General features: G+C 28.2%; 1 protein-coding gene across 1 annotated transcript; it reads right to left on the reverse strand.

Moving 5' to 3' along the window:
* Positions 1 to 824: 824 nt before the first annotated feature.
* Positions 825 to 3,869, reverse strand: LOC114378519 (protein RICE SALT SENSITIVE 3-like). The gene is made up of 7 exons (XM_028337118.1): positions 3,328 to 3,869; positions 3,084 to 3,134; positions 2,734 to 2,862; positions 2,424 to 2,529; positions 2,150 to 2,191; positions 1,977 to 2,033; positions 825 to 1,795 (listed from the first exon to the last, which is right to left on the reverse strand). The coding sequence occupies exons 1-7, from the start codon at positions 3,456 to 3,458 to the stop codon at positions 1,040 to 1,042; spliced, it is 1,272 nt and encodes a 423-aa protein (XP_028192919.1). The 5' UTR covers positions 3,459 to 3,869; the 3' UTR covers positions 825 to 1,039.
* Between the last annotated feature and the right edge of the window lie 20,215 nt (positions 3,870 to 24,084).

Here is a 24,084-nt window from a genome sequence, read left to right on the forward strand (position 1 = left end):
TAAAAGTAATTAAGGATCCATGCGTTGTTATATTAAGGAAAATGTTAATCAATGCATTAAAAAATATTATAATTACATAATTCCCACTATAATTTTCAATACATTCCTAAAATGATTCTCAATTAAAAAAAATCAATTTTATTTCTTAACCAATACCCTGATAAAAATACTAGAAACACAAAATTCATTCAATTTTTTGTAGTAATTTAAGATACATTATTTTTACATATATGTATTTTTCAATATAGGAGACAATTATAGATGATTAAACTCTTATTCTAAATATTTAACATAGTTAAGACATTTTACTAATTAAACTAAAATAATTTAATATAAGTTGATTCTCGTGTTCAGTGTTAATATTTAATAAAGTATGTGAAATATTTTCCCACTAAATGCGCCCATGAATACTTAAAAAAAATCCTTAACAATTATAGTTAAGTTTGAACTTAATTTTGGGTCCCACATTATGACTTAAACAAAAGTTTTTTTTAAGAAAAGTTTACTTTTTCTTTTGGGCCTAACTATGATTTGCAAACTATAATGCAAATACACTTTTTTTAAAAGGAATAATGCAAATGCACTAATAATCATTCTTCCATAACACCATCCAAATCATATGAGCTGAGCTTACTGGGGTTATCTTGTAATACTGTTGAATAAAAATATATTGAAAATCTTAATATTAACAACCATGGCTTAATAAACTAATAAAAAAAATTAATTGCGTTAAATGATTAGTGTGACTTTTCATAATTTTTCTTCAATCGTACAATGATGACTCAGTATCTAAAATTTAAAAAAAAAATGATCGTAAGCCAGCATGAAAAACTTTATGTCTAATTAAACTAGAAGAAACAAACAAATGATCATTAATCAAGTCTCATTAAGTGGAAGACAGAAGAAACACAAGGTAGAAAGTGAAAAGCCAACACATGAAAAAGGAACACAAGTAGTAACTTTTTCCTAGATACAAATTCTCATCTTTCATTTTTCATTATTTCCCCTACTAAAAACTCACCTTTTTCTCCACCTCAATTCACTCCAAAAAGGTTTCCATGACATCCGGGTACATACCTCCTTCTGAATTCCTATACTCCACACCTTGGTGGTGGTGGTGGTGGTGGTGGTGGTGGTGGTGTTGATCCATTGAAGTGGATGAAGATGATGAGGCCACTCTTGCAGGAAGAGTGAAGCTCCTCTTAAACTTGTCCATTTTCCTTACATCATCTTGGTGGCTATCCAAGCTCAAGAACTCATTTGGGTTGGCTCCACCACTAGCATTTTGCATGTTGGAGCCTTCTGAGTTGCGGTTTTGGCCAATTGTGTGATGCTGATTCTGATCACCAGGTTTGTTCCCCAAGCTCTCAGGATTGAACAAGAGCTTAGCATCATCCGTTCTTCCAGTGAGAGCATTGAAGAAAGACAATCCATTGGGCCATTTTATGTCGTTTTCATGCTCCCCCATCATGTCCTCGATTCTTGCACCCTCAGGTGATGCATGAGGCATGAGGAACATGTGTGCCTCATCTTTTGGAAACCCAAGCCTAGCTGCATGTTGAAAATTGGGTGAGGATAGCATGGAAGTGGCTGAAGTAAGTGGTCTCTGACCCCAGTTGAAGAGTGGAAGAGGTGGCCTAATTGGAATATTGGTGGATGGTTTTGAAGGAACAGAAGTTGATGAGGAAGTATTCCTTGTTGAAGAGAAGAGTTGAGAGAGGTAGAAACCAGATTGGTAGCCAAGGGATTCAAAAGTGTGTCGCATTCTAAGCACAAAATGGAGGTCTTCAGGAATCTGAAAATAGAACCAAAAATATCAAACTTTGTGTCAGATTCTAATATCCAATCAATATCTATAAAAACTGTACAAAACTAGCGGATGTAACTCTTAAAATTACCATGTCAAATAAGTAAACTTAAAATGAGTAAAAATGATTTTTTGGAGGAGAAAAAGTGATACATATTAATTAACTCACAATCTTGCAAGAACCAAGTTGGAGAAGGCCATGTCCAGCTTGAATAACAGCTATGGTCTGGTCATCATGGAACAAAAGCAAATAAAATTGGGATGAAAAATCTTAAAAAGAAATCTCATGAAGACCAATAATAACAAAAGCCAAACAAAGCTAACAATGATTCTGTTACTGACCTGAATGCCTGACTCAAACTGGTCTGTCCATTCAGGAGGAAGCTGCAATTAATGGCATCACAAAAAGGAGGTTGAGTCAATCAATCATCAAACAAACAGACACACATAATAACCACCAGAAAAAAACAAAACACAACACTGGTTGAAATACAACATATCATTGCCCAAATCCACATCTATATTTAGATTTATATATTATAAATAAACAAAAAAGGAAGAGAAGTAGAAGGGTGAATGGATGAGGAGGGAGAGAGTTGAGAATATGCACACATACAGCATCAAAGGAGCTCTGCCAGTAGTTGGAGATATTTGGTTCACATTCTGTGGGCTCTTTAAAGACCCACTTGTGGCACTTATCAGATGCAACTTTCCCCATCAACCTGTTCCCAAAATCCAATTCCCACCCAATCAGAGCACTGTTCAGATGTGCATAAGTAACTTAACTCCCTAGTCCCTCCACATGGTATTGGATATTGAACAAGATTCACAAAGAGAGAGAGAGAGAAAAGAAAGTGATAGAGAAAGAAAGAGAGAGAGAGAGAGAACAAAACCACAACATAACAAAACACCTACCCAGTACCCACCCTTCTCCATAATTATACAACTGAATGGACATTTTGCTGAAGGCCTTTCTGACAGGATCCTCTCCATCAATATCTTCCAGACATCCTGAACCTCTTCCTCGGCAAAACCCATCTTCCCACATCAACATCCTTCAAAAAAAAAAAAAAAGCACACGTCAACAACAAATATATACCACAAACCAAAATCTTAAAAAAGAAAAGTGTACAATAGTCACACCGAGGATCAAAACTAAGTAGTCCTCATGCATCTGTCTCAACCCCTATCACTAGGCAGATCCTAGCGGTTTGAAACCTTAAAATAAATAGCTACCAAATTAAATTGCAACATGAATAGCTAGAGAGAGACTTACAAGCTGCCATTATCATCTCCAATCTTGCAGCCATTGCCACCTCGGACTCTCCTGTATGAAATGGACAAGACCCAGTTGAGGTAAGAGGTTATTGGTTGAAGTTAGAGTTAAGAAACAGAAAGAGAGACCAAAGGACTATAGCTCAATTGGTTGAAAAGAGTGTGGGTATTGCCTGATACCGGTCTTCAATTTTTACGGATTAAAAAAAAAAGAAAAAAAAAAAAGAGAAGTATAGATAGCATACGGGCGAGGACGAATGGTCCAGAAGACAGAGTAAGTCCATTCTGAGTTGAGACAGACTCTTCTGAGGGTCTCATGAAGGGCCATCATCCCAACAGCTTCTTTGCTCCTGTCTGATGCTCCAGAGCCCACCATCTCTCTCACTATACACCTTTTTTTTTCCTTTTACTTCACAACCACACACACATACACACACAAGCACAAACACTTTTTTTTTTCTCTTGTTCTTCTTTCTATAGTATTTGAAACACCTCTTCTACAATGCTTTGCTTAACAACCACAGAGAAGACCGATTCTCCAGGTCTCTCTGGAGTCGCGATGATGTTTGTTTGTTTGTTTATTTTATTTATTTGGGTAAGGACTAAGGGCTCTTTATCTTACTCTCTCTCTCACACACATTCACTCACTCACTCACTTGGCTTTTTGTTTGAACTTGAGAGAGGAGGTTTTGGTTTGGTTGGTTGGTTTATTACTTTGACACAAAGCGGTAAAAGAGGAGCGAAGGAGAGGTGCTTTGCGTAGTAGTAAGTATGTGTGTGTGTGTGTGTTTTTCTAATGGAGTACGTTTTTAACCATGAAAAAACTGTGGGGACAGCTTTTATCTTCTTTCTCTGTCTCTAACTCTGTCTTTTTTTACAGACAGCACAACAAAGAGGAAAGTGAAACAAAAATTAAGAAAACAGGGTTATCTGGTGGCCTATTTCACATTTTTACTAAATCATACGCTACTTATCTATGGTGCTTTCACATTATTTGCATAGTTTTTATTGAATAGTAATACTAATCCCAACTTAAATATAAACAAAAATAACTAATTTAATGTTAATTAAGAAAATTAGTTAATGTCGTACTTGATTTCAGACTAGATTTTAAGCTCAATCTACACAAAGTAGGTTGCCTCAACCTAAAGAAATGTATTAATCAAGTTCTCTACGTGCGTGTTCGATTTCATGGTAAACTTTCTTAATGCGCATATTTATGCGAAAAAAACTACAACAACTTCAAGTAGCTTGGCTATTACTGTGAAGATTAAATCAATTCTTTTAACACACCACTTAACCAATCATGCTATGAGGGTCAATCGAAGTCAACACCACTCTCAAATGGAAGATTCTTACAAATTACAATACATCTATGACCAGTAAATACATATCTTGTCATAGAGTTAAGTTATCATGTTGCTATGCTAAAATATGGTAACATTACCTTTAAGAGGTATTGAACCATGTCAAGGAATCTAGCCCATCTCAAACTCTTATAAGTGCAATTAATGTCACAGTGCTAGGTAAACATTTATTACATTTTACAACTCTAGTCAAATGACTATTGACTTAAGCATCCAATGTTAAAGTGTTTGGTAAAGGTACTCATTTCAATATCTCATATCTCATATCCATAGTATTTCAATCACATTAAACTGCATTATTATTTATACACATTATAGTTTAAATCTCAATTAATCACAAGCACGTCACTCGTAATAGTCAAGAATTTAATTAAAGCTCGAATTTAAAATCTTACTTAAAGATATTTAAACTTAATTTAAAAATGTCTTAATTAAATTAATTAAAGTGTAGTTGTAAAATAATTAAGCATTTAGGTGAGATATCAATAACAAAAATATTGTTAAAATAATAAATATTTTAAAATTGATCGAGTAATATTATTAAAAATATATCCTCAATGAAAAAAAAAATAAAGTGCTAAAATTATAGATTTATTTGTTTATTTAGTAATATATATTATGATCGTTAAATAATAAAAAATATATTTAACATAATTATACTTTCCTTATTTTTCTCAATTAAAAATAAGAAAAAAAATTATCTTCATTAAAATAATTAAACAAAACTAATTTCATTTTTTATTTTTTTTCCTGCATCCGAACAATATATGATAAAAAAAAGCATCATTTTATTTCATTAATCATTATATCTTTTCTCTCATTTAAAAAGTTCATCGTATGTTTGTAAGTCTGTGTAAGAAGATGTTAGGAAGGGGGGATAGGGAAAGGGTTCGGACTTCGAGGGTCAGTACCTCCAAAGCACAAACTTGGATAAGGTATTTCTCCAAAGCACAAGGATAACACTACTACACTACAACACTAATGCCAGCTCAACACTTTCTCCTTCTTCCTATCACTCCCAGCCCCATCAAAAACACCTTGTCCTCAAGGTGTTGGGGCTTCAAAATTTGAAGTGGGATCTCAAATTAAAATGGGTAAAGGAATGAGTGAATGAAGATTAGTGTTGCGGAAGTATAGCCACTTTGCGGCGTCAATAGTAGCGTAAAAGAGGAAGGAGTGGTCGAGCTCCTTGTGGCGGCTGGGGTCATCCTTGCGGCTTTGGGAAATGGTGACCCAGTGGCGATCGGAGGACGCATGGGGGTTGTTGTTAGCAAGGAGGGGAATGACCGCAATGAGAAGCAGAGTCGGCAAGGGTATGGGATGCGACTGCATGAGTGCGAGGAGTGGAGGTGGAGTCGGCATGGGCGGCAGAGTCGACATGAGCGGCGGAGTCGGCATGGGTGTGTGTGCAAGGAGTGCCTTCGCAGAGGAAGAAGATGGAGTGGTAGTGGAAGAGGAAGGTGGCAGAAAGGAAGTTTCAGGTGGAGGAAATCTGTGGATTAGTTCCTCAAGCTTCAGGGTCATAGTTTTTAAGGTTTCACTCATCAATAATTGATGTGTGGTGAGCTTAGCAATGGCGTCCGCCAAGCGATTTGAAGAAGCCTTCAACCTGGTTGATTTCGCCATTGAAGAACAACGAGAGCACCAATGTTAGGAAAGGCAGAGGAAAAGGGGATAGGGAAAGGGTCTGGACTTCGAGGGACAGTACCTCCAAAGCACAAACTTGGATAAGGTATTTCTCATATCTGCCTTATTACATAGTAGTCTTTATAAAGTAGTGATTCCTATAACAGAATTTGTATTCTTGTGACAACAAGGATCTTAACAGAAAATAGAATCAATGGTAAATGACACACAAGGTGAACACTATCGCACTAATGTCAGCTCAGCACTTTCTCCTTCTTCCTTTCATAAGAGGTGAGGACTAGAATATTATTTATTGACTATTTTTAGTGTTATTTGAAAAAGTTACTAAATAATAGTATAAAAATATTATTAAATAGAAAATCATGTTTATATAATTTTTTTTGTTTTTAATTAATTTAAATTAGTCAATAGTTAATAGTATATTTATAAGAGTGTATTAAAAAGTGTTTTGTTAATATTTTTTTAGAATACTATATTTTACAATAAAATTTTTATTTTAAAGCTATTATATTCATGCATGTTTAAATTTTATATTTTATATTTTATATTTAGTTTCAGTTTTTTAAAATGTTAAAGTGCATGTGGTAAATTTCACAGTCCAGTGTTCCAAAGATAAAATTACAGTCCTTTTTTTAGCCAATTTTTTACAGTCCTACGCACTCGTACCTAACACAAATTTAAATGACTAGTTAGGCTATGTTTGAAATGCGGTTGTCAAAGGATAAAAAACATATTTTTCCAAATTTAAAGAGACAATACTAAAAAGCAGATTATACAATCACACCTACGTAAATAGTATTCTAGTTGTCTTTTCCAGTTTGTAAAGGAAACCTAACTTTGAATATTTGATAGCTTGCCTGTGGAAGTTAAATACTTTAGAACAAGAAGATTTGAAGTTGAAAATCGAAAAAGACAAATGGAAGTTATAAGCATTTACACACTTCAATTTTTTTAGTTTTATAACTTTAACCCTTCATAAATTAATTCCCAAATTCATTACTAACCTCGTCCCTAAATTCATTACTAATTAACCTCACCTAACATGCACGTATCAAGGGGCGAAATCGTATCACGCAGTCATTTTCCTTAGGGGAGCTAAATATAAAAATAAAAATACAGCTTTATTTGCATTTTTAGTTGAGGTGTATTTTTTTAGTTCTCAAAATATAAAAAAATTTCACTTTTTAGTCCTCAAATTTAAAAAATAATATTTTTAATCCCTCAGTCAGAATTTGAGAGACTAAAAATTATATTTTAATTTGAAGAAAAAAATGAAAGATTAAAATAATAGATCTTCAAATTTGAAAGACAAAATATAATTAAGCCTAAAAATATATATTCAACATTTAATATCTCAAATACATGAGCAATATATAACTTTATAATGATTTGTTTCTTTTTATCTGCTCATTTCTAAAAGAAAAAAATATTTTTTTATTTGTCTATTTAAAAATTTAAAATAATATTTTTTATATTTTTAGTTGTTTCTTTATCGCTATCTAATTTTTAAATAATTTTTATATTTATTGTTTCAGACTGAACAAACACAAGTTCAATCCATGAAAGATGATTTAATTCAACCGAAAATGCTAGTTGAAGGCCCTTGAAGACAATTGGGTTGAAGTCCATGACAAGACCTAGTTACAAGGTGAATTTGATACACCTAATTAGTGCATTCGAACATGCTTCAATCAAGAGTAAATTAATAATGTGTTACTCTCGAATAGGTAATAAAAAATTCAACAAGAAAAAAAAAACATCCTTATAAATAAACCTTAGGTTTCTCAACTACACATTAATTTAATTATGACATTTATTGTCATTCTACTAAAATATCTACTCACTTAAGCAGTGACGGATAAAAGAAAATTTAGTGGGACAAAAAATAGTCTAATATTTTCTCAAACCAAAAATTATATAAGCTTTATTAAAAATGGTAATAAAAAATGAAAAACATAAAAATTTAAAAGAATAAAATGGATGAAATTAATATCAAATTATTTTTTTGTCTTTTACAAATATTCACTTTCACCTTATTAAAAAAATCTTACGGGAATAATATCTATTTTTTTATGAAAACAAAAAATATATTTATTTAATATATTAAGTAAAAAAAATTATTTTGTGGGAACAATTGCCCCATTACCCATAATGTAGATCCACCATTGCACTTGAGCATTATAGCGTTTTGCATGTACCCTAACTTTTTACTATTGATCTCAAATGTGATGGAAAGGAAAACCTCTCGCGCGAATATCTCAAACCTCAATTAAAACTCAGGTCAAACATCTCAAACTACATATGATAAATCAGAAAAATAATGATTGTATTAAGAAATAATAATCTTAATATAAACAAATTTATTAATTATATTTCTTGACATGTGTATCATCTTATAACGTAGAATAATGGAAAGAAATAAATATATTAACTTATATAAGTTCAGAATTAAAAAAATATATACTATTTTATTGAGGTAAAATAGAATTAAAAAAAATTCATATGAAAGAAAAAAAATGAATACCTAAACGTCAAATGAAATTTGTAAATTTCATGTTGATTTCTTTAAAAAATTTACTTCTATATTTTTAACAATTTATAAATTGAATCCTAAACTTGTTCTTGACCTCATGACAGCAAGTGTGTGTAAAGGGGTAGCCATTTTCTTTGGAAGGAGTAAAATATGAAGATAAAAATATACATATAAAAATCAACACATTAAATTAACCAATAATTAAGAAATAAAAATAATTGACATTTATATTGAATATAAATTAAAATTTTCATTGTAAGTCATAATTAATGCGATATAAGACCATTTTAGAAGTGAGCCAGTCTTTTTTTAATTTCTTTTTGAATCAAGTATTATTTTTTCTTAAAAAATTAAGGAGGTCATAAGAATTATGTATTTACTTACGGAAAAATATGTAAATAATCATAAAATTTTCTTTATTTATCCAAATATTTATCTAAATATTCATTGTTTTTTTAAGATATAAATTAGCTTTGGACAACATGATTTTTCAACAAGTTTATTTTTATTACAAAGGTAAATTGGCAATGTTTAATATAAATAATTAATTGTGTTAAAAATAATTTTTATTTAAATAATTAATTAGTTTATGGTTTAAAATCTGTTGGAATTAGGGTTTTGAGTTAAAATGATGCATTTTCCGTGTAAAACGTGATGAAATTGTATTATATTTATATAAAATATTATACAAATACACTAAGTGCTAGTTTCTTTTTATAAAGAAAAAATTTCATATTATGGCTCCCATTTCAACACCATCCATATATTTTGGCTCTCATTTCAAACCCATCCAAATAAGGAAGCAAGAGTAAGGATGGAGCAATATATTTGTTAGTTTCTTTTTTTACTTAAATATGATTGAGGTTCTCAGTAAGTCAATTTTTATTTTGAGTCTCTAGTCAATTTTTTTGTTGCATTGAATTTTTGATATATTAAAATTTTTATTTTAACTTTTTGTTATTGGTTGAGTGATAAGGTAATATCTTTTTTTTGTGACTAATATATATTGAGAAGATTTTCTTAAGATAAAATAAAAAGATATATAAAAAGGGATAGACATGTAAGAAAGTTAAGTACTCATACAAAGATAAAAAGACAAGTAGTTTGAGATGGTTTAAAAATATTTTTTTGGTAAGAGTAGTTTGTTTGTTTTTATTTTTTATTGGTAAATATTAATTTATTTGAATATTAATTTTATTAAGAGAAGGGATGGAATCCACCATATTTCTCCTCTCTCTTAAGTGGCTTTAGGTAGATGAAAAGTTTTTTCATTTTCAGAAATCCATCATTCTTAGAAAACTATAATCCATGATTTTTGAGAATCATTAAAATGCATTTAGTTAGTATTAATAAGTTTTCTGACAATCAATAATGTAGTCGTTTTAGATAATTAAAACTTTTTCTTAATCTGGGATAGTTAGACTCTGACTTCTCCTAAAAAAATTTGTGAAGAAATGAATTAAAATTAATTTTCAGAAATCATATTTTTTTTTAAATATTTTTTAATATATATATATACTTACCAAACTCGAGAAAGTAAAAATTTTGATCATAAGATTTTCCTTCCACCAAACGCAATACTCATAAGATTTTGATCTTTCTATATTTAAACAACTTAAAGACTTTATGCATTTTTACTAGCCATGGCATTGCTTCTTAGTTTTTATATTTAGATACTTTCATTAATTATCTCATAAAATATTCGTAAAAGGGTGAAGAGTTAGGACCTCCACGACTTTCTCTAGGGATAGCCTCACCTCACTCGTTTCCCCATGGTCGCTTTGTGCATTGTCTTCCCAACGGGGATGGAAACACTTTCACCTGATTTGTGTAGATGCGTTCATTATTGCAAGTTTCCAAACACACCTTAATGATTATTATTCTAATACTCAATGCAAAGGATAATCACGACAAATTTGGCAATGCCAGAGAATCTTTACTGATCAAAAGTGCAAGGGGTGGACTTTGATACTTGAGTTCAGATCACAAAAAATGTTTTTTTAGACAACTTTAACCTTAAGTTATTTATAACTCGAGAAAAAAAAAGAAAAAAAAAGAGGTAAATGATTAATTTGATTAGTGATATAGTACGGTAGAAAAGAGAAATAAAAAAATTATTAATTAAAGGAATGTAATTTTTTATTGTGAAAATATAATAACTCTTCCTATTAATATATATTTGATGGGCATATGATAATGTTTATACGTCAGCTTGAGCTTTTATTTTAGTGATTATTATAGTTTTGTTGTACGGCTGAAAACTGAAAAAGGGTATGTCACCATAGTAGCTGCTTCTTCCATCTTGTGTACATTGACAAACCGATCTTCCCAACTAAGGCAAATGAAAACCTAGTGCTATCCTTAGACCTTAGTCATGGGATGCATTCTTTATTAATCCTTCCCAAGTAGATATATTAGAAATATTGACACTTATCATCGGGACGAATGACTTGTATAAAGTTGTTGCATTTTGAATGTGAATTTCAAATACACGGTCACATTAAATGTTTAGAAAAAATACTTTTTTTTGTCATGTGTCAAATGCTCCCTATTCACTGGATTAAAAACAAATTTATCTGCTATGTATGATTGTTGTAGATCTAAAAGAAAAAGTACTTTATTTCTGGCAATAGTTTTATTCAATTTAAATAAGATTTTATTGGTGGAAATATTTATGATCTCTGAAAAAAAAATTAATACCTGCCTATTGTTTTGTTTACTGAATGCCTAGTGTTATTTGGTCACACTTGGGTAATCAAAGAATCATTAGCTGAAAATAATATGAAATATCATGGCATCTATGTCTAGAGAAATCTTTTGCCATCAATGTTGTCAAGGAATCCTTTGATGTCATGTACACTATAATATTCAGATAAAGGTTGGAATCTTTTATTCTCTTGCATCAACACTGCATGAAAAAAGAAAAGGTTCTACTTTATTAGAACTTAATAATGAATTATGAATGCTTATAATTTTCTTCTTTGTGGATGAAGGAAATCACATGGTCGTCTCGATTCAAGATCATCACGTACTGACGTACATATATACCATATTTTCAAAATGATTTTCTTACTAATATTGTTAGGTTAATTAGAGTAAAACTGTATCCGAATTCTTAAACAATGTTTTGAATTTAAATTTTGTGGGAAAAAAACATAACTAAAAGGAGAGATTATATTTTTTTTAACAAAGATTAATAATTGTAAAATGGGTGAGTACTCCAACTTATAAAGTGATACAAAAAAAATATTTATTATGACTAGCTTATCAATAAATATTAAGTAAAAAATTTATTTATAGAAATTAAATTTAATATTTTTTTATTAATAATGTTTGATTTTATGAATTAAATTAATCATCATTACTAATGCTAACTTACAACCTTGTAACTATATCAATTACCACCTGATTCTATTTCTATCCAAAGAAAACAATTATAATTTATCAATGAGCATGTTGTTCCCGAATAACCCATAACCCATTAAATTACAATGACTAACATGACTCCTAATTTACTATATCCTTTTTTTTAGAAGATAATTGATTTGATGTTTAATGTATATTTGAATTGATTTATTTTTTAAAAAACATTTTTCACAGCATGATAAGATTTTTCATGAAAAAAAATATTCTTATAATTAATGTTTTCAAATATAGTCCAAATATCACTTAACCTCGTCGTTAGAGATAAAATTAGGTCAGATCGTTGACAAAAATTTATGACCTAGTTTACGGTAGGTCAAGATCATATTAAATCTTTTTCAAAAAAATAAATGAGACCAAAGTTTTTAGTGAAATCATTTTGCTAAACAAGTCACTCCTTACATCATTCAAAAAGTCTTTTATGTTAACATGTTGCCCTATTTAAAAATTTATAAAAAAATTAATAATTGTTAGTCTATTATTATATTAATTTGTTATAATTATTAAAATCTTACATTTATTTATATTTTTTAATCTTTGATCAACATAAAAAATAAAGCTAAAGTTTATAGTTAAGTTTATTGAAAAATAATTTTATGCCATATTTAAATGTTTTATTGTGAAATATATTTTTAAATAAGAGTGAATGTTATATTAAACCTTAAAAATATGTTTAGTGTTAGATTTTATTCTTATGAAGTCTCACATACATATTTTTACAGTTCAAATATATTTTATTTCTTAAATTTAGCATTTTTTTACTTTTTGTCCTTGCATTTTTTAATTATTTTTAGTCCTTGTAAATTATGTTTATTTTATTTTAGTCCTTAAAACATTTTAGGTAGCACTTTAAACAATAAAAAAATATTATCTAAAGCATCATAAAAACAAAAAACAAAATAAATATAATTTACAAACACTAAAAACAGAAAAAAAATAATTTTGTAAGAACAAAAAATAAAAAAATATTAAATCATAAGGACTAAAAAGATATTTAAGTATATTTTTAACTCTATCTTAATGTTATATTATAACAAATTAGACTTTAAAACATACTTATAGGTTAGACCCAAGTTCATAAAAAAAAATCTTTAAAGGAGAATAAATCAGACTCAAGTTCATATTTTTAACTCAAATCAAACTCAGAGCTAATTAAATCTTGTTTGACTTTTATCTATTTTCACCCTATTCATCGTCTATATTTTAGTTTGCTAGTATTCTACCCGCAATGTTGGCATAATGTTTTCAAACTTCATATTATAAAAAATAATATACGTGCTAACATACTTTTAAAATATTGATAATTTTTTTTAAAAAAATTTTAATTACATTAAAATCACGGTAAAAATATATCAATCATTTTAATTTATTTTAAAGTTTTTTATTCTTTAATTGATATTTTAAAGTTACTTATTAACATCATTTAGAAAGTAATTAATCAGTTGTATTTTTTGGTGTTAAAGAGTTTAATTTTTTTTATCAACATAACATTGATATTAAATATTTATTGCTTTTGTCAATAATTAATTATCATTAAAGTTATTTTTAATGAGAATTTTTCTCTCAAATATTTTTTTTATATCTACAAAATTCAAAATCTTAAAAAGATTTGAGTATGATATCACCAAACCAACAATATTAATAGAATGACTAGTTAATTTAGAGTCTCAACATATAAGTATTGGAAGCTGATTTAATTTAGAGTCTCAACATATTAATAGACTAGCAAAATTATATTAGTTAAAAGTTGAAAACTGAAAATTAGCTTATTAAATTAGAAGTATTAGATAAAATTAATTGTTGAAGTAATTTAAAAATATAAAATGATAAAAAAGTAATAAAATTATGATTTATTTAAAAATGATAATTAAAAAATTTGATAAATATATTAAGAATAAAAATAAAAAATATAAAAAATTAGAAGTTAATATTTTAAAAAAATGCAAAAAAAAAAATATTTACCAAACTATTTAACAAGTTTTTTCATTAATAAAAAAAATTAAAAACTAACTTAAATAACTTCCTAAACATAACATTTTTTGGACACAAACTAAAAATTTTACACCCCTAATTACATACTTAAAAACCACAATAATCTACCAATCATCTCATAGCATATTTGATAATTAATGAGTGTTGTTGAAGACAACTAGAACAGCAATTAGTAATTTAATGGTCAAAACCCAAAACCAAAGAAAGGGTTGCCCCAAAAAGTCATTGAGATGCAGCACGAGGCAAAGAGGAAAGCAGGCATTATTTTATTTTGTGTGGTGCAAGTAATCAACAAAAAACAGAGAAATAAAAGGAAGCAACAACAGTGCCAGTGCGAGTGCGAGTGTGAGATTAAGCTATCACGTGCACACGTGCCATTCCAGTGAATCGGTGCATCGTTTCTCATAAACAACAACGTAGCGCACGAATTGCGGGGTTGCTCCACCCATCTCCACCACGCGCTCAAAGTTTACGCGCCATAGATGGAGCCACGTGGACTTTGAAACTTGAATTCGTTTACACGGGCTGTTAATTACACGCGCCTCCTCTGTCTCTCTCCTCCGTATTGGACGGCTCACCCTAATGCTCAAATATGTTTTTTTAGGGACTTGAATACGTTGTTATGACCCAAAGAGAATCAATTCACTGCATCAACGTTTTCAAGGAAATTTGATTTGACAGTTATAATTAGATTCAACGCCTCTTAAGCAAAAACTTAAAATAAAACAACAATTTTAATCATTAGTTAAAAACAGATTATATATATTTTTTATAATTTTAAATGTTAATTTTCTGATCGATGTATCTTTTATTTTCTTCAGTAAATCTCTTAATTTAAAAGAGACATATCATTACAATGATATCAATAACACCCGAATGCCCGTATCAAATTGAACAAAATTATTTTAATTTAATCAATGATATCGATTTTATCTTAATATTTAGATAGAAATATTACTTTCGGTAGAATAAACATTTGTTTTTGTTTAAAAATATATAATAATATTATTTATTTATATATATTGGTATTATCAGATTATAATTAATTGTATGTTAGTTTAATGCACTTAAATGTGATGTGCATCACAATCTCTGTTATGTGCACTTAAATGTGATGGCTAATAAAATATGAAGTCTGCGTTATTATTATAGTAGTTGAGAGTAGAGTATGATTAGTCATAATTTATATTATACTTCGCTTCAATCGACCAGTCTCTGTTATATTCACTCTCTTTTTTTTATTTAATAGTGTTAGTTAAGATATTTACATGTTGAAACAAAACAAATTGTTCTTTGACAGGAATAGGAATAGGATAGTTTATAAAATAAACCACCACTCATAGTTTCGAGATTGTGATGTGAGCAAACTGAGTAGGAGCCAAAGTTTAACGTATAATATTCCTGGACTAAATCTTCTCGGATTTTCATTTATATATATATTGTCTTTAAGTTAGCTTCTATATGGGACAAAATCAGCAACACATATGCATATGCATTAGCTCACAACATGAATTTCGCTAAATCTTTCTTTTTGTGTGTTCCAAGTCTAGTCACAATTGTTGAATTTCGCGGTTGGCTCAAATAGTGGAATAAGTGTGGATTATATATATGTTCGGTTTGTCCTTTTTCAGATTAGAAAGAAATACAATTTATGTTTAAATTTTAATTAAAGATGCTATAAAATTTAAAAAAAAACTTTAGTTTTTTATACTTTGCCAATATAAGAGTACTTACATCCTCAATCAATAAAAAAATCAGGATAAATATAACTTTTAAAATTATTATTGTTAAAGTAAAAGAAAAGAGTGATTAAACAGCTACATTGAGTTAAATAATTATATCAAACAGAGTTAGTTTGTACCAAAAAAACAAAAGTTAATAAGAAAATATTAAGTTTAAAATTTGATTTTGAAACTTTACCAATACGTTACATAAATATTGCTGTAAACTTATCAATATTATTAAGACTTAATTATTGTATACATTGATGTTAAATCAAGTAAGTTTTAAGGAAGTCTATCTTAATTAACTTATTAAATATGTGAATTATTGTAAATTTTTTATAGCTTATTATTTTTTTTTAATAGATACCTCTTTGCTTCTATATAAATTTTAAACTATTCCTAAATATTCTCTGTCCTTTTAGTTGAGATTTTCTTAATTTTTATAAATTCCATAAAAAATACCCATATACTCCTTAAGAGTGTTTTGTTTTAACTCTTAAGGTTTTTTAGTATATTCCAAAATAAAAAAGACCAATATTTTTCTTTTGTAGTGTTAAACACCTTTTTTATTTTAATTTATGCTTTTAATAAATTGTATATGAATTAAAAAAACCTCATATATGTTTTTTTTAACAATATATATAGAGAGAATAAATCAAATTATACCGGAATAATTTTGATAATTATTACACATTCTATAATTAGATAATATTTTCTTAAAACTTACAGTTAGATTGAAAGTTCTTTTCATATAGATCACACATATAAAATTTTATATTAATTTAAAATCATTTGTTATCTTGTCGTATATATTAAAATCGATGTAATATAAACATTTATAAATATACTAAAATATGAATTATTTGATTATCTTATTATTGTTGTTAAGTTTTGATAAATTTTGACACAGATCTTGATAATATGTAAATATAATTCAATGGCTAAATCAATAAAAATCTCATTATATATCAAGCTATAAAAATAATATAATAGTTATCAAAGTTACATTGGTATAATTTGATTATTTCTCATATATATAATATAATGATAGTAAATAAAGAAAATATTTAATTGAGATATATTAATAAGGTAAAAAAAATTACACAATGATCTATAGTAAGATTGTTAATTTTTTAATAATTATTTTAAAATTTATATCTACAATAAATTGTAGTTGTGGTTTTTTTTGTGTGTGTGTGACTGTGGAGGGAAACTTCATAATCTTAGGGGATGGAGCCACATGAGTGCTCCCTATTTTTCGCATGAGTTGAGTAAGGAACTTCTTTTGGAGTATCTCGATACATATTCACAAGCACACTTTAATTAGGTTAAACCTGTCAAACCCTTTAGGTAATCGTAATTTTTTTACAAGAACTATATAATGAAAATAAACTCACAAATAGATAGCACGATGTGTATATGCTTGACATTAAAAAGCAATTGATGATAGATCAGTACCTATCTGAAAAGCTTTTTTTAATGTCAAGCGCAAATTAATTGTTGCTTTGAAAAGCCAATTCTTCGGTAAGGAAAGGATGGAAATGGTTTAAATTTACCTAAAATTTAATCAATCTGCATGAAAACGCTGTGTCGGTAGCACTAGCTACCTAGCTATGGCAACTATACATATTCATGTAATTATGGCCATGATAATAATTGCATTGCTAATTATGGTTGGAATAATCCTTTAGAACGTGTACTATTTTTTAAGGAGACATTAATGAGCCAATTGCCGCATAAATAGACCATTTGTAATGTTATATTCTCTTCATGAATTGTCCATGTTAAATGGAGTAGTTCAGATTTCTTTAGTTAGCTTTTCAAAAATTGTTTAAATCAAAATTTTATAAACTGATTTTGTAAAAAAATAAAACAAATCAAATAAAGAAGAATTCTGAACTAAGGAAATTATATATAAAGACCAACTGAGGTTGGCGACTTGTACTAAGGGTTCTTGTCCCCTTAAATAAGAGATTGGGACTTAATTGATTTTCTGTTACATAGAACCTAATTCGAAAGAATATTACATATTACACTTGCGAAAGAAAAAATATATATATACTTTCTCCGTCTCATAATAATTATAGTATAAAAAGAAAAAATATTTTAAAATAATAATTATTTTAACTTTTTAATGTAACATTAATTACTTATTTTTCACTTAGATCATTTATAATATTACTGTAAAACAAATTTTTTTATAAATAAATTAATAATGATAAGGATAATTTTATAATTTTTTTTCATCTATCTATTAGTTCTCAATTCTTTTATCTATATAAAAACCTAGGATGATAAATATTATGGGACAAAAGAAAGAATGTAAGTGTAAATATACAAAATAAAACAATATACATATAAAAAAAAGACCAGCTCAATAGTAAAACAACTAATGTTCAAATTTTAGGTTTAAAAAAAAATATTTGTACTAATTTTATAAAGCAAAGAGACTTCATGTTGGCAATAAATTCATGTATGTTGACAAAAAAGACCTACTATATCATTATTATATAATGTTTATCTTAAATTTTATTTTAACTCTCACTTATCATTAGACCAAACTATATAACAATATGCATAACATTATTTAAACTTTTATTATAACTTGCGTATACTTTATATCTTCGAAATAGAGTATTAAGATAGGTTTATTAGAACAAGTTAAAATAAATGAATCTATAAAAAAATTCAACCTCACAAAGCTTAAAAAATTAATATTTTTTAAGAAACTTAATACTTTTCTTTTTCTTTTTTACAGTAACTTAATACTTTGTTGTTTTTTAGGCAAACTTGTATATACTTTCTTAATAACGAAGAAGATTGTAAAAAAGTTACTCAAATTAAAGTTAGTGCTAATATATTTGCTACAAGTGGGATTGGACTCTTTGACTTGCTTAATCGCCTAAGATTTGGATTTCAACGTACTTCCATTCTGGGTTGAAGCAAAAGGAAAGAATAAAAGTTGGCTCACCATATGTGTTGTCTAGTTTCGAAGATTGATTGATAAATTCAATGCTTAAAAAATGCCACTTTATTGCACAAGTACAACGCACGCGTAGTACGTTATGCTTAATTGCTTTATAACTATTTGTTGGCTGATAAAAAAAATTGCTTTTACCTAATATATATAGTTGGCTTTTACCTAATATCAATACGTCATATAACTATATGTTTTGTGCAATAATAACATTATTATATTTTATTTTCTCCATTCTTGCATTTATTTTAATGCAAATAGAAAAGTAAATAAAATTAATCATTGAAAAATATAAAAAAAATTACATTTTTTTCATTTTTTCCCCATGCAAATGGGGCCAAAGGCCTAAAAAAGAGAGAATTACATTACAATGAAATGAGAGGATTGAATCCCTGGAACATCATTAGTCAATAAATGACTCAAAAACAGATGTTGTTGCTGGAAAATCACAAACTAGTCTTCCAAATGACATTAAAAATTCGCCAATATATCCGCACACTTGTTAGTTTCTCTATAAATGTTAACAACCTGAAAGTTGGGCTGAACTCTCAAAATAGAACGAATGTTCTGAACTAAGCTCCATCCCCAACACTGCCACCACCATGGCCTTTGATGGCTTCAACAATAGATTGCGATTCCACTTCAATGATGAGCTTAGTGAATTGTCTCTCTATGGCTATGAGGAGATCCTAGAGAAGTCCCTACGACTCAACAATGAAGGCATTAGACATATCAATTCTCCTAGTGAAATCACCAAGAAAATGCCTTGATTGATCCCTGAAAAGCCCAACACAACCTGCCACCTGGGATTGAAGTTTAACTTCTCTACCTGTATTCAAACAAATCCAATCATCTAAGGGAGGCTCCCAGCTAATATTAATTTGCTCCCTCTTCCTAGCATCCATTGTAGTAACAAGATCATGAGCCTTGAGGAATTCCTTCCACTTAGCCATAATATATTCCTAGTGCTTAAAGGGCCTGACAAAGGATTCATCATAAATATCCTTGTTGCGCCAAGTCCAAAGATAATGGCATATGGTTACCCAAAGCTTGGCCCAAGGACTAAAGTAGGCATGCCCCATATCATTATTCATATTGGATAAAATCCAATCAGCAATATCAACACCGAAAAATCACTTCTTTTATCAAAAGGAATAAAATGGATCCAAGTTTGGGAAGCAAGGGGACAATCTCTAAGAACGTGCATCATATAAGAGTTGTTAAAGTTATATCAGTATAATTTAATTCATTTTCATTAAATAAACATTTTAAAAAAATATTTATTTTAAGTTTAAACAAATTGTTCCATTATGTTACATAGATAAATGAAACAGTTTGTTTAAGCTATAATACGAGTTAATCATGTGAATATATATTAGTTGTTTTGTAAAAAAAATTATGTTTCTACAAATGTTGTTTGTCAAATTAGGATAGCAATTCAAAGTCCAACCAAATTTGAACTGTTCATTAATCAACATAGACACCCTATTTTCCACACCGAATATATATATGAAATTAATTTCTATCTTCATGCATGCATGCCAGCCAGAGATTGTTCTGTTTATATATGCATGCAAGGTTGTGATAAGGTGCAAACCAGCTTGAATGCATGCTTGATGACCATATTGAGCAACACACACTGTTTGATAATAATTTGAATATGGAATTGGTTAGATTTTATTCTTGGGGGAAAACGTGCATGATGATGAAATATTGATGCAAAACTTTAAACCCTTCATTCTTCGTGTGTATATGAGACTTATTTTAGTCGTGAGGCTGCATGATTGCATGCATACATGAGTCCAACAGGACCACCACTCTGTATAGCTAGAGTGTAACACGGTCTCCACCATGATTCCATGAGAACGTGTCGCAAACTCGCAATGGATTTTATTACACAAAAAATAGTGGTTTCGAATTTGTGTCAAATTGAGTGTTTTTAATCACATCAAATACGGACAAAGGACAAAAAGATGTTTTCATACGTATATTATATATCACTTTTTTTTAATCTAACTATATAAAAATGTTTGTTTATACTTAACGCTTAATATCCTTAGTTTATTAACATGTATTTTTATTCACTCCGTCCTTTATTCAACTAGTAAATATTGAATAATCCAATTTTCGGAAGGTTTTTGAGACCTTTCAAATATAAATAGGGATTTGAAACACATAAAATGATCACTTCCTCTAGCTGTATGAAACTTTGGGAAAAATTATAAAATTAAATTATGATTCTTATAAAGTTATTTTTAATAAATCATTTGGAAAAAATTTATGAAAATGAGTTGTTTTTAACTTATTTTAACAAATGTTATAGTTAAATTTATGATATTAGTTCTTGTGTAATAAAATTTATTAAATAAGCATTCGATTAAATTTTTTATATTATGACACTCTTAAACACCTCTTTAATAATATTTTATTTGTTTAGTCACCCTAATAAAAATAGTTTAAGGTTATCTTTGAATGAGAGAAGAGAATAAAAAAAGTAAAATAAATTATATTCCTCTCATAAGTTAAAATCATTTTATGTAATTAATTTATTATAAAAATTATCTCATTGAACTTTTGAGATGCATTTTAACTTACGCAATAAATATGATTTATTTTACTTTCTTGTTTTAATCTCCCATAAACACTTGTAGAAAAATTTATCCACTTATCCAACTCTACTAATACTATAAACGTGCTTCCACTTAAAATTTGTCCTTGAATTTCTATTCACCTATGTAAAATACTTTTTTTTTTCGAAAAATACATTAATTTAATCTATGAACCTATCAAAATTATTGTAGATATTATATCATTCGGCTAGTTGATAATTACAAATTGTGGACCATGCTTGTAAGGCATCCTTTGCGGCCTTAAAGCTGGTCCATGTTTCACCTTTCAGCAAATGCAAAGATTTAGTGAAATGTTTTTTCTCAGTAAAGATATTGACATATCTTCTTCATTTTTTTTTAAAGATTTTTGGTCCTGAATTGAAGACACCTATCTTTACTATTTAGGAATCATTAATCTTTATTCTTCATATCCAATTAATGGACCTTGGAGCCCAGCCTAATTATTGATGATAACCAAGCAACCCTTGTAGACCAAGAAATTAAACAAAAACAAGCAGTCTTCCAAAAAAATATGGGTTTTTATAATTTTATTTTGTACCTTTTGTTTCTGGGCTTTTGGAATGTACTTCTTAGAATCCAAATGGCCATTAAAAAAAGACTACAGAAAATGTTGATGTCGTTTTTTATAGACAGCTGGACAAATAATCATAATGATGCAGTATATGATTTCTTGCAGCTATGTTAGAATAGTGTTAAATTGTTAATAGACGTGATCTTTTTTCCTTCACAATCAAATGAAATGATTTTTTTTCAGTTGTTGTTTCCTACCTAGGCAATAGGGATTTGAAAAAAGCATTGAAATTAAACATAGTTTGCAATTCCTTTTTAGTCACGTAAAGGGTACAACAATAGGGTAGGAAAAGAAAAAAAAGTGTAACACCTTATATTAATTACAACCTATTTGGCACCTGATTCAAAATTCTAGTTATATTAGGTGTAGTAAACGTCGTTATCACAGAGAAAGTAATTTTCAAACCACAGAATTTTACCAAAATGTTAGTACATGATAAGCAAAACTGCAAAAGAGTAAATGGTAAAAAATGTTGGTGACAAGAACTGGTAAAAAATTGTGATATCTATCAAGAAAGTATAGAACACACATAACGAGTAATTGACAATGAGATGCTATTGAGTCATCCATCCATAGTCAAATTAAACAGCTTTCATAAATGAGCCACTGGGTTTTCTCTTATATAATTTTAGCACTTTTCAGACAAATCCTATTTGGATAAACAATAAATTTTGTTAAATCTAAAAGTAAGCTTGAGATTAAAAATAACACTCTCTTAGTTTGGTTTGGTTGAAAGGAAAGCATAAAAAATAACACCTACGTAAGCTTTTTTATACCCTTATAGGGTTCCAAAGATTAAAAAATATGCAGGATAATTTTGTCAATATTCTTTAAATATTCAAAACCTAAGTTTTCTCTCTCTTTTAATTGTCTCGATATTGAAGTGGATCTAAAATAAGAGTGAAGGAGTTTTTATTTTAATCTTTATATTTTTGGTCAAATGTGATTAATGTCCTTATATTTTCATTTATAAAGGTGGTCTTTAAACTTTTAAAAATATGTGGATTTAGTACCTTCTATTTAAAATATCTAAAAGTTCGTTATTTTTTCTTAAAGGTAAAAGGGACTAAATTTATATATTTTTTAAAATTTAAGGATAAAAATCATCAATAAAATATGTGCATGAATCTTTACCACATATGCCAATGACTTTTAAAATTGACATCTCCTAAATTATTAGTGACCACCTAAATGTTAAAGTAAAAAATCTATCTCTCTAAAACTAAAAATAATATTAACTTAAATATATTTTTAGTTTCTAAAAAATAGCATGTTCTAATTTTATTCTTTATATTTTTTTTCCATTCTTCTAAAATTTGAAATCAATGCCTTTTCTCTCTATAAAATAAACAATTTATTTTAAATTTTCAATTCCTCTAAAATCTAATATCATTCTTTTTTGTCCGTGACGTTCATTTTAAGGTAAACAAATAACATTTACTTTAGGGATCTAATTTTTTTTTTAACAATATTGCTTGATCTTTTATTAAACACTAAAAATTAATGAATGTCACATAATAGTAAGATCAAAACAATAATTTTAGTCATATGAGAGATGACAATATTTCCTTTAAAGGACTAAAATAAAAAACATATTCCTTTTACCCATACTAAAAGTATACTTAAATGGATGATATTTTATAAGAGGAAAACATGGAACAATAGAGATTAGACATAGCAAAATGAGCTAGTATCTCTTAACGTAATATTCAACCTAATTAGGTAAGATTTTTATATTTAGTGTTCAATTGTACTTCGAACAAGATAGAAAATACATTGGCTTTAAAAAAAGATAGAAGATACATACCTATTTGAAAACAAAATTAAAAAACTGAAATTTGCAAAACATGTTTCTATAAAGTGAAATTGTTTATGTTATGTGTGCATTAATTCACTGTAGAGCCAATGGCTTTGTAGTTTGTGACTTAAGATACAAAATCAATTTTAAATAAAGCAAATTTATATATTTTTTACTACAAATTTGATCACATGAATCTCTTAAAATTTCTATTACTAAATAAATCTCTAAATTTACTTTTACAAAAATTTAGAGACTAAATTAATCTCTAAAACCAAATTTACAATGTCATAACTATTTATCTATCTATTTATATTTATATAAGCTAGGTTGAGCTCTA

The sequence above is a fragment of the Glycine soja genome, chromosome 12 (assembly GCF_004193775.1).
Source record: "Glycine soja cultivar W05 chromosome 12, ASM419377v2, whole genome shotgun sequence".
NCBI classification, from domain to species: domain Eukaryota; kingdom Viridiplantae; phylum Streptophyta; class Magnoliopsida; order Fabales; family Fabaceae; genus Glycine; species Glycine soja.